The sequence below is a fragment of the Capricornis sumatraensis genome, chromosome 5, assembly GCF_032405125.1.
Source record: "Capricornis sumatraensis isolate serow.1 chromosome 5, serow.2, whole genome shotgun sequence".
Taxonomy (NCBI): Eukaryota; Metazoa; Chordata; class Mammalia; order Artiodactyla; family Bovidae; genus Capricornis; species Capricornis sumatraensis.
The window spans coordinates 40465044-40477275 of NC_091073.1; the positions used below are offsets into that span (position 1 = coordinate 40465044).

Genomic DNA, 12232 nt, shown 5'->3' on the forward strand with positions numbered 1-12232 from the left:
GGAGCTTAATTTTTGGTGTTATTTAATTTTAATTAATTGCAATTTAAATAGCCTTGTATGGCTAGTGGCTACAATATAAATATAGACTATCAAAACATTCATTTACTTAACACATTTATTGGTAACCAGCCCTCTACAGGGCATTTCTAAGCAACAGTTTGATAGAAGTTTTTAAAAAATGACACTTGGGCTCACTGAGCTTATAACCTAGTGCATGATATCTGAATGAAACAAGAAAGCACATAGATTAACACATAATTAGAAGGTATGATAAATGCTATAATGGAAAAATCACAGGGTGCAATTGGAAAAATAAGTAAACTTAAGATTGGAATGGAGGGTCTTTCTGAGAAATTTACTTTTGAATCAGATGATAAAAATAATTAGGAAGTTGCAGGGCAAAGGTGATAGGGATGATGAAGAACATCACAGGCAGAAGGAAAAGCGCATGTGAAATCTCAGAGGTGGGAAAAAACACTTAAGAAATAAAAAGATTTACTGTGATTGGAGCAAAACAGATGCATTGAAAATTAGCAGGATAGTGTTCATTTCCTTTTAAACCATGTATAAAATTTCACCAGTCTTCAGAAGTCTTATTTCCCCGACCACAATTAGAATTGACTAATACTGCAGGTATTGACTCCATGATGTTATATGAAAGGCTGCAACAACTTCCTGTCTTACTACATCCTCCATGCATTTTAATTCTCCCTTACTGCTGTTCCAGAGACCTTGAAACTAGTCATGTAGACAAGAGACTCCTATACTCTTAGTAACTGTGGTTTCCAGAAGATAAGGCACATATTAGGAAAATGCACAAAGAGATACTTTCTGATATTTAAGATAAGAAACACCAAGAAAAGTTTATGGGCATAAATTTTATATTTGACCATATTGAACTTGATGTTCTCAGTTATGCTGCCATAATAACCAGTTGAAAATATAAAACCTGAGACTCAGTAATGTCTAGATTCATGAATGTGGAAATCACCAGTGTATTGGTAGTTCTTGAAGTCATGGAAATGTCTGAAATTGCCCAGGAAGATTTGTAGTACAAGATCAAAGGGCAAGGACAAAATCCTGAGGGACAATAACATTTGAGAAAGAGCAGAGTGAAATGTCCACAAAGGCACTGAGAAGAAATAGTTTGATAGCAGATAGAGAACTGGACAAGAATGTTGTTACAAGTCAGGGATAGAAACTGTCTGAAGAAGAAAGCAGTTGTCAGTAATGTTAGATACTGATGTGTCTGACATTGTCAGGTATAATTATGACTAAAATTCAGGTACTAGTTTTGGCAGTAAGAATATAATCAGTAACTTTTGCCCAAATGATAAAAATAATTTGCCCAATTTAAAGTGAAATCTAGGCTTACATCTCTGCTGTACTTTTTTTCTAGCTCAGTTTCTTGGCCTAGATAATGAGGACAGTCAATTCTTCCCTGACTGGTTTACCACACAAATGAAAGGCTTGAATGGGATCACATGAACTTGGATATGACAGATACAGAGGAAAGTACTAGAAAACAAAGGCTACTTATACAGTGTTCAGGCAGTTAACCATCTAAGATATTGACATGTAAATAATGTGAGTACATGATCATACTGTCTTAAGTTACATGTCAAAAATCATGTATGCACACATGTCATATGTACACACTTTTGGAGTCAGATCAATTAACTGCTTAAAAGTGTAAGATAATAGTGTGTGTACATTGTGGGGGGTTTGGTGGTGCTGAGAAGCAGATTAGTTACTGAGAAGAGATGGTATTTTACTCGTTTTAAATGTTAAAATTACTATTATTACTTTCCCATCATTTTTAGCAATATTTGTGCTTTGAGGATGGATCTTATTTCTGCATAGAGTCAAAGAATTTGCAGACATCTCCTGGTAGCTCAGATGGTAAAGAATCTACCTGCAATGCAGTAAACCTGGGTTCAAGCCTTGGGTTGGGAAGTTCCCCTGGAGAAGGGAATGGCAACCTGCTCCAGTATTCTTGCCTGGAAAATCTCATAGACAGAGGAGCCTGGTGGAGTACAGTCCATGGGATCACAAAGAGTCAAACATGACTGAGCAACTAATACCCACTGGTGAAAATTATGTGAACAATTTAAACAGTGCAAATTTTAGACAAGAAATAGGAATGAGAGATTCACTAAATAGTAAAGAAACTCACCTAGAAGATAATTTCATGGGGTGCTGTTGATCAATAACAGCCTCAGGAGAGTAAGTACCTTCATTCAAAGAATCTCTTCAAACAGAGTATGATTATCATTATAAATGGCAATAAATCTAATGAATTGTTTTCCAGTAGTGTCACTACTATCTAGTCAAACTGCTTATTCAGTTTTCTCAAATTTAAAATAAGGTGTTTAGTCTAGAGTGTTTTCTAAAGTCTTTACCAGGCTCTATAATTCTTGGATTTGAACAGTCAGTATTTTCAAGTACTAAATGGTGCACCTTATACCCCGGACTGCTCTCGTGATGGTAAATTACACAAATCTTTGTGGTGAGGTAATAAATGCTAACTGAAAGAATAGGTGAAACTGCATGAAATAAACCTTCTGAAAAGATTTATGTCTATTTACTTTGCAAGCTAGTCCTTTCTGATGTGATGTTTATTACTGTGTGTTTGTGTGTCTGTCTGTCTGTCTGTGTTTCTTTTCAAAACCCACCCTGTAACATGTGGAAATACCAGTCACGTTAGTGGAGCTTGCTCACAACTTTCTGCCTCAAGTTTGTTTTGCATTATTTTTGGATTCTATTCATTTAGCTTACTTATGCTAGCCCACTCCAGATTCCAGCTGCAGGTTGTGCCAGCTCTCTTTTTGTCCTGCGGTATTTCCTTTTGTCCACGCCAGGAATTCAGCTTGGATGGACCTTTCACATAACTTGCCTGGGGGTCTAATTAATAGCCCTTTTGCTTCGATTCTACTTGCATTGTCTATTTTGATATATGGTCCTATTTGGACAATTACTGCCTTTGAAGATTTGTGTTTTGGGGCTGATGACACTTTCGTATGTATTGATCTCCCTCTTGTGTGTGTGTGTGTGTGTGTGTTTTGCTTACTTACAGCTTGTCGCTTACAACCTAATGAGAGATTTAGAGCCCAGAGTTACAGATGTGCTTTTGCTTCACTTCCATCTGTTTTCCTGTCAGAAATTCCTAGGCAAGGGTTTATATTGTTGGCTATAGCTTTTTTTACTTGTTTTAAATTTAATGAACTCTGATCCTACCTGAAAAAGACTGCTGAATGTGCCTAGATATGCCTAAATTTAATCTGTTAAATCTTCTTAGACAGTTATTTTTTGAACACAGTGTATTACCCGAGTCCTGCATTTTTAATAATCTTTTTGAAGTAGTTAGAAAAACATGTTCTCCATTTTGGTTCTCCAACGACAAATCAAAAACAATCATCTCTAAACACTAGAGTTCTTTTCAGAAAAAAAAAAAAAAAAAAGAAAAGAAATTTTTGTCTTGAAAGCCTATTCACAAGTTATCCCTTAAAAACCACTGTGTTCAATACCTGCCATCCAAGTTTTTGTTTGTTTTTTCTTCTCCCCTGTGAGATATTCACGTTTCCCTAGTTTTGCTTCTTTTACTACCAAGGTATTTCAAGATTATTAGTAGATAAATAGAAGACTCATTATTATTTTCCTTCTCTGCTTTTATTTTTAGTGGTCATAACTTGTTTTGCATCTCTATGAAATAGTTAAAGGAAACACAGTTAGGACATATTTTTGAAGAAGTCTTATGCTGAAAAGGAAAGTAAAACATAGTTCTCTCATTTGATTCAGTGGGTTTCACATCACTATTTTCCATGAGTTCTTTAATGTATTAGAATATCCTCATTTAAGCTCTTCCTTGCAGTATAACAATGTATTTTAATATATATGGTATGTCTTTCCAATTAGTCTCCTGGGAATCTTGTGCTGGTTTTGACTTTTTATTTCTACCACATGATGATCATAGTTTCAAGCTTCTAAATAGGCCATCCTGCATTTGGATTACCCGTATCATTGACATATATAGCCTATACAGATCATCTATATTAAGTTTACAGAGTTTCTAAATTTTGTCCCTAGAATAATTCAGTGAAGAGTGAGGCACCCAGAGAGAAATACATTAAACAATTGCTCTGAAATGTTAGTCACTATGATTTTATCTCCAGAATTTCCTGGTGCAAATGGGTGATTTGAAGCTATATCTCAACACAAGATTATTTAAAACCTGCAAGGTATAGCAGTTATTATAAATGACAAATCAGATACAGAATATGAGTGATGTTTTAAAATATTATTCAACAGGCATTAAAGACACAGAAGTATTAACTTGCCTAAATATTTTTGAATTTGTAAAAAGGATCAATAGAAAGCCTGTATGTTTGTCTCAATGTGATAGTGTCAGTTATAGAAAAGCAAATGTTTTGTATTCTAATATTTAGATCATACTTCAGAAGAAAGTGGGTAGTGTTAGTTCAAGATAAAATCTCTGAGTATAAATGTTATTGACAGCTAGAATGGTGGAGAGGGGTTCACAAACATGCATAGATTATGGTTTTTAAAGTGCTTCAGGGAATTGCATTCTCTTGTCTGCACAAAGAAGCAGGAGAGTTCCATTAGGCAAAATAACTTTTAAGGAAAGGAGAATTTATAACCTCTGACTTAACCATCAAACTATTTTTCTTAAGTGTTTAAGATGTTTATTTATTTGAAAAATCTGGTGTCCTTCAAATTTAACTAATTAATATGGTTACAGATTTCTGAATGCGCATCTGTATTTTAATTGAATACACTGTGTTCAATGTTCACAAATGTCTTGAAGATTTCATTGATTTACAGAATCTTGAGGATTTAAGAGCATAGGAGCTGAACAGCAGTTAATACACTAAGAGCTTCTGTTTCTCAGTATAAAGGTGAACCTAACAATATTTATAAAGTGTTGAGAGATCCTTGGAGAGGGTGTTATACAGAGATAAAATCATGTTTAACAGATGAACCCAGCATAGTGACCTAAAGGTCAAAAGATACACTCAATAAAAGTTCATGTGTGACAGCTTGTAGCTACTCTATGTGTCCATGTAAGATTTATAAGGACTTGAGTTTGCTGTGACAGAAGAAGGAAAATGGAATCACTATTAACCTGCCTCCTGGCTGATCTCCCCATTAGGAGATTCCAGGATTAGAAGATCATAGTATTTTATAATATGCAGCTATTACCCAATCAAATGATTCAGAGATACTCTATTTTAAACTGCACAAAGATTGTGAATTGTTTTTCATTTAAAAAATTTTTGGTTTTCATTAATCACTTTCAAATTAAGAAATATGGCAAACATGTAAAAAAAACTATAGAGAATGAAAAAACAGGCACCTCTACACTCACTACCCACATTGTACACATGTGGTTGGGCTTGTTTACATTTAATTTCATCGCTACTTTCATCTGCATCTTTGTGGAGAGGATGGCAAGGTTCTTGGCAGTCTGACCACAAAGAAGCTGTGGAGTGGAAACACACAGAACTGACCAATGACTAAAAGCTGCTGATTTTGACATCTCAATAATAAAGCTACAGTGTTAGTGAGATAGTTGTGTTCTTTAGAACCTCACAAAAGTAAGCAAGGAGGTGACAGTTTAGTACCAAAGTGGTTACTTCCCTTTCAGCCCTCTTCTGGGCTTAAAGTTCTCAGGGGGGATTTTGGGGATTTGCAAACAAATCCAGAGACTGAGAGCTGGCCCACAAAATCAGTCAACTGACACTTCTCTGCAGGAGAAATACAACTCCTTGTGAACTGAACTTTGCCATCCCAGGTCATGCTTCTGGATGTCTGTAAGAGTTACTATCCAGTCATTAAATGCTTATAATCCATTCCTGAGAGCTATTATCCCAGAAACTATACTTGTTTTCCCATTGACAGCAGGTGGTTTTCATCTTTGACCTGGATTTTTGTGTTAGTTTTTATCTTTTAATTCCTTGAGAGGCCACGCATGGCAGCTCAATTGGTAGGCAAGAACCTTTAAAGATTCTTTTGCTCAAAGTACGGCAGTTTCTATTTGTCAGATTGAAAAAAAAAATATTCAGGTACAGTATAAATCTCTTTTCTTTTCAACAAATTTGGAGCTAAGAGAATAGGTAGAGTTTTTGATGGTTTGTCTTAAAATATGGGTGATAACTGCAAATATAAAGGGGACAGTGTTTGAAAATGAGCCATTTCTTGTCACTTTTATATCGTAGTATGTTGAAAAGAGAATGTGATTGCTCATTGTTACAATGACATAGTAATGTGTACAGTGTTAAAGTAATGTCATGGAGCAAATACTTGATACTATCTGCTTATTCACTTAGAGAAATCATTTGGATAACTGCTAGGGGTAAAGCAGTGAACCAAACATGATCCCTAGTATTGTAGTTATGATAGTCAATCTGTTTCTTCATGCACATTGAGTCAGTACTATTTTTAGTATTTATTACTGGCTCCCAAAATGTACAAATATAACTGATGATAATTTTATAAATATTATAAATATGTAAGAAGAATGCATTAAAACAGACTTTAGAGTTATGCTTAGTATAACCTAGGCTCTGCTAAAATAAAGCAAAGGCTATGTGTGAGAATTTAAAAAGACTAAAGGTCATTAAAAGGATGAGGAGATAACATATGTTTAAATTTATTTAAAATCTTTCTTTCTGAATAATTACAGATAACATATTTTTTCCCCCCACAGCAGTATACTGTGCATTATACAGAATTCATTATTACCTTAGGAGGAAGCATTAATATTACGGAGAAGGCAATGGCACCCCACTCCAGTACTCTTGCCTGGAAAATTCCATGGACAGAGGAGCCTGGTGGGCTGCAGTCCATGGGGTCACTGGGAGTCGGACTTGAAGCATTAATATTAACATCCGGGTTTATATTAAGTGATCTGAGGATATTAGCAGTATAAGTAAAAACTATGTCTAGGAAAATCTGCCTTTGTATCTGCAGACACTGGAAATCATTTAATAGCTAGCTGAAATATTTTTATTTTTGAGCAGTGGTACTCAAATAATAGATGTGGGTTCAATCCCTGTGTCAGGAAGATCCCCTGGAGAAGGAAATGGTAACCCACTCCAGTATTCTTGCCTGGGAAATCTCATGGACAAAGGAGCCTAGTGGGCTACAGTCCACGAGGTCACAAAGAGTTAGATACAACTTAGCAACTAAACAACAACAGTTCAAGTAATAGAGGCACAATATACAAAATATAAATTTAAGAGCAATTACAGTCATGTTTGCTTCTAGAGGGTTATTATATAAAATATGTATTCATTTTCTTTCACTTCTTTGCTAATTATTAAATCTTTTAGTAATTCTTTATTATGTACTAAATTATATACAGACACTTTGGTCTGGTATCAAAGCCTTCCTTGATTTTACCCCAGTTTACTTTGTAATATTTTCCTCTATTTCAGTTTATCCCAGTCTTCATCTAAACCAGATTTGTCCTGGTTCACCTTACCCATCTCTGTTTCCCCAATTGTTCTTTGCTCCTCGTTTCCAGCATCTAGAATATTTCCGAACCAATCTCTGAATGTGTGAATCCACCTGTAATCTTAGACAATATTAAATCTTAGTAGTTCTGTCCTCGTTTTCCTAACAAATTTCAGAGGAGGCTCAGATTTTTTGGCATTTATCTATATTTTTATCTGTCCTTTTTCTAAAGAGTTCTGTCAATTTTATCTTGTATTTTTATTCACTAATTATTCAATATATTTTAATAAATACCTGACAGTCAGGATGTTAGCGGTATATTTGGAGTAGATGCTGGATAAAAGAATAAGAATACATTTTCTAATTAGAATTTAAAACTCTCAGAAGTTATTTTGCTTTTTATTATTGCCATGTGTTAATGGTTCTATATAGTGTCAGTGGCAGAATATTATTGCCAGAAAAATCTTTTGTTTGTCCAAGTTCTAAACAATTGCTGTGGTTACCATTGTGTTTCTATTATGTATATTTACATGTATATGTATAATCAGCCTCCAACACACATGAACTCAGCTACACACATTTCAAGGGTAAGCTCACATTGAGGGAATGCCCTGGTGGTCCAGTGGTTAAGACTCCACACTTCTACTGCTGTGGGCCCAGGTAGGGACCTAAGATGCCACAAGTTTCACCATGAGGCTAAAAATAAAAAGGAAAGGGTAGGTTCACACTCACTTGGAGTTATTTAAAACTTATAACATTGAGACAATGTAAGCTGTGAGGTGTGACATTTTGTTCATTAAGTGCAAACTTGAGTTCATACTGCTTATTGATTTTGAATGTATTTAAAATTTTAAATTATTTTTTAAGTAGTTTGTTAAAAACCTAAAGAATTCAAGCAAATAATAATTACTCATCTATATGGAGCTATACTTGAACTATTTCTGCTGTTTAGCAGAGATGGATGTGAAACACCATTCACTCACTCTGGGTGTCACAGTACACCCTTGGTGTTGGTTATAAAGACAGCTCTGGTCTCCAGTCTCAGGGACCTTGCTTGCCCTGTTAGCTCTGCCACAGATCCTTTAGCCTTCTGAGATTTGCTCTGGTCTATTAGGACGTCATCTGAGAATCTAGATTTCCTTATTACCCGTGTTAAAACTCAAAGTGATCTCTTTCTCCTGCCCTCTCTTTCCTCTCCTCCTCTCCTTTTCTTTCTTCAAAAAAAGCAACTATTTGTTGTGTATGACTTTGAATTCTCCTGTTTGGAGTTATCATTTAGATGCTTTTCTCTAAATTAATTTTCAGAGAGTAAAGAACCACAGAGAAATTAGTTCTAGCTATTCAGACCCGAAATTTGATAGTGAACTATTTATTAACTTCATAGTAACATAGCATGAAGGACAAATTTTTAAATATAATTTATCTTTACATGGAAATATAGTAATGGAAATCATGGCTTCATAATTTTTGAAAGTCAAAATTAAGTACTGAATGCATTTATACCATGAAAGTCTTATTTATTTATTATAAGCATAGCAGATTTAGTTGAGCCAAATAAAAAATCATATTAATTTAGTGTTCACAGAGACATATTAAATTAAAAATAAGAAAAATATCTTTTTATGGTGAATTATTGAACAGCATAACCCTGTTTATTCTCCCTAATTGATTTAAATGCCTACATCTTGCTAAATGTCTAAAGAATATATTTTTTCAATTTTTTACTGAGGTATAATTGGCATACAACATTAGTCACAGGTATATAATATAATGATTTCATATTTGTATGTACTATAAAAGGATCACCACAGTAAGTTTACTTTATGTCCATTATCATATATAGTTCCAATGTTTTTTACTCTTATCAACTTTCAAATATGAAATACAGAATTATTTATACTCACCATGCTGTATGGTATATCTCCACTTCTTATTTTATAACTGGAAGTTGGTACCTTTTGACCCCCTTCCCCATTTCACTCACCTACCACTAAAGAACATGGTTAATGAAATATTTCAGAATAAAACAGTCTGGAAAAACATCAATTAGTATTTAAAACAAGATTGCTTTTATATGTATGCTATTATGTGTATGTTATTTTGTCTTGCATTTAATTAGTGAAGTCGCCCAGTCGTGTCCGACTCTTTGCGACCCCATGGGCTGTAGCCTACCAAGCTCTTCCATCTGTGGGATTTTCCAGGCAAGAGTACTGGAGTGGGCTGCCATTTCCTTCTCCAGGAGATCTTCCCCACCCAGGGATCGAACCCAGGTCTCCTGCATTGCAGGCAGACGCTTTAACATCTGAGCTACCAGGGAAGCATGCATTTAATTAGTAGAGTACTAAATTGTACATTAGTCATATGATTTAGATGAATTATTTGCATCCTTTAGAAATATGCTTTGGTATGACCTAAAAATAGCCTTTTCCAAGAGTACTAAATTTGGAAAAGGCTATTTTTAGGTCATACCAAAGCATATTTCTAAAGGATGCAAATAATTCATCTAAATCATATGACTAATGTACAAATCAGTGCTAACATTTATTGAATACAAGTTGTCTGGCCTTTGCTAAGCACTTGACAAAATTTTTTCCATTTAATCATCGAAATAATGATATCTCAAGGCATTTATCATATTTTGTCAATGAGAAAACAGAGACTTGGAGAATTAAATTGCCTTTTGTAAGTCATAGAGAGAAAATTGGCAGAGATGGGAGTTGATTCCAAGCCTGTATTATTTACTGTTGGCTTGCACGCATCTGCTCATTCAGCAGAGCTATGGCGTTTACACTGTACATTTAACTGTGAAAAAAGCATTTAATGTTGAAGGACAAAACTGCCTTTTCCCTCCTTAGAAAATTCAAGGAGGTAAGCTCTTGAATTGCTTACAAAGAAAGTAAGCAATGACATCAATAAGACACTACCTATAGTAACCACCAGTTTTAGTTGGTGATAAAATCATGTTGGTAAATCTGTATCTTATTTTTTTTCTTTTTTCAGAATGATTTAGGAGGACAACGCAGCCTGATAAACAAATGGACCACTTTTCTCAAGGCCAGATTGATTTGCTCGATTCCTGGAAGCGATGGGGCAGATACTCATTTTGATGAGCTTCGTAAGTCACATGTTTCTTTTCTCTTAAAAAAAAAAAAAAAAGAGTGTTACTGCCTAATTAAGAAATTTAGCATATATTTTATTTTAGCCCCAAATACCTGATTATAAAGACCAAGACAGCTTGCCGGAGTGGTACTTATTAAATTCCCACACACAAAAGAACATGGGTGCACATCGTAATGAAGCAATTCCCTTCTTTGTAAGTGTCCTTAAAGTTATGATGGAAACTAAACTGTGGTCAGAAATGGACACTTATGAGCTCTGGGATCCCGCAGTCGATCCATTCTTCATGCAGTCTTTTATCTGGAAGGAGCCACCAGCTGTAGGTAGCAAGAATGTGGGCTCCTCATTCTATAGATGCCCTCTGCTGGAGATGCCCTGCAGATCTTGTGAACTCTGTCCCTTCTGACTTTCTAGTAAAAAGGATATGCCAAGAAGCATTAGATTCTTCTCTTTCATTTCCCTTCTCTACTCCTCTGAGTGTGATGCTAGAAGGAATTTGTCAGTTGGATATAAAGTTAGTATTAGCTTTTACCTTTTGAATTTTTTTTGTGGTTTTGTCATGCAATGTAAAAATGATATCATTGAATAATTTTTGTCAGATTGCATTTAAAATATTAAAGTCTATGTTCAATATTCATGGATGGTTTCTCATGCTGTATATAAGCATGCACACCTCTTAAATAATATTTTAAGGGATATTATTTACACTGCTTTAATATCAGTGTTGAACAAGTAATTACACTAGTAATACTGCACAAGAAATTCACTGCTCCAGCTGTTTTCATAGTTAACAAATAGGTAATTGAATTGGTAACAAGCTGGGGCAGTTACAAGAAAACACCTTGCTTTAACACTGGAGGGTAAAAATAACCCATTTTTACTTTCAATTCTCCATCAAGTCACATATACCTAATAGGAAACAGACATGGAGCTTATCAAGTGAACCATCCCATTTACAGGTGATTGAAGTAAACAACTAGGAGGTTAAATGTTCAACACAGTGCCAGATAGCTAGTGAGAACTGGACCTTTCCCCTTAATTTCTTTTGTCATAAAGTAATGACTGTCACTGTTATCTTAATTTTACATACTATTTAGAGTCTCAGAAATATTGCATTATTAAGGAAAAAGCAAACATGATAATGAGAAATACAAATTACAGTGAATCATTATTTTTTCCCATTAATAGAAGACATTTACTTACTCCCCACGAGAGATGAAAGAAATCCTGTAGTATATGGAGTCTTTACCACAACCAGGTAAGTTAAAAAAAGTACTGTAATCTTTCCAGAGAATTGATATATGTATGTAAGAAAATAGTTGTATGTTCTCTTTGACCCTTTCTTTTGTATAAAAAAATACACATTTTTTTCATTTTACCTTTTCATATAGTGTTTCCTAGATATCAATACATAAAATGTCTCTGTTCTCTTTACACCTGCAGAGCATCCCCTATACTGACTACCACAATTTATTTAATCAGTCCGCTGTACAGACATTTCCATCGTTTCCAGTCCTTTGCTAATACGCATAATAGTTCAGGGACTAACTTTGTACATGTGCTATTCCCTGTAGGAGCAAGTATATCTCTGTGAGCTAAATTCCTAGACTAAAGTTATTGGATACAAGGGCACATGCAT

The 12232-nt window shown here is 34.7% G+C and overlaps 1 protein-coding gene across 1 annotated transcript in view; it reads left to right on the plus strand.

Moving 5' to 3' along the window:
• The window catches only part of SEMA3D (semaphorin 3D), a 144360-nt gene that overhangs the window by 80754 nt on the left and 51374 nt on the right, over positions 1-12232 (plus strand). Inside the window, exons 8-9 of the mRNA XM_068973015.1 lie at positions 10477-10591; positions 11782-11851. Coding sequence (XP_068829116.1) covers positions 10477-10591; positions 11782-11851 — 185 coding nt within the window. The remainder of the gene's footprint in view (positions 1-10476; positions 10592-11781; positions 11852-12232) is intronic.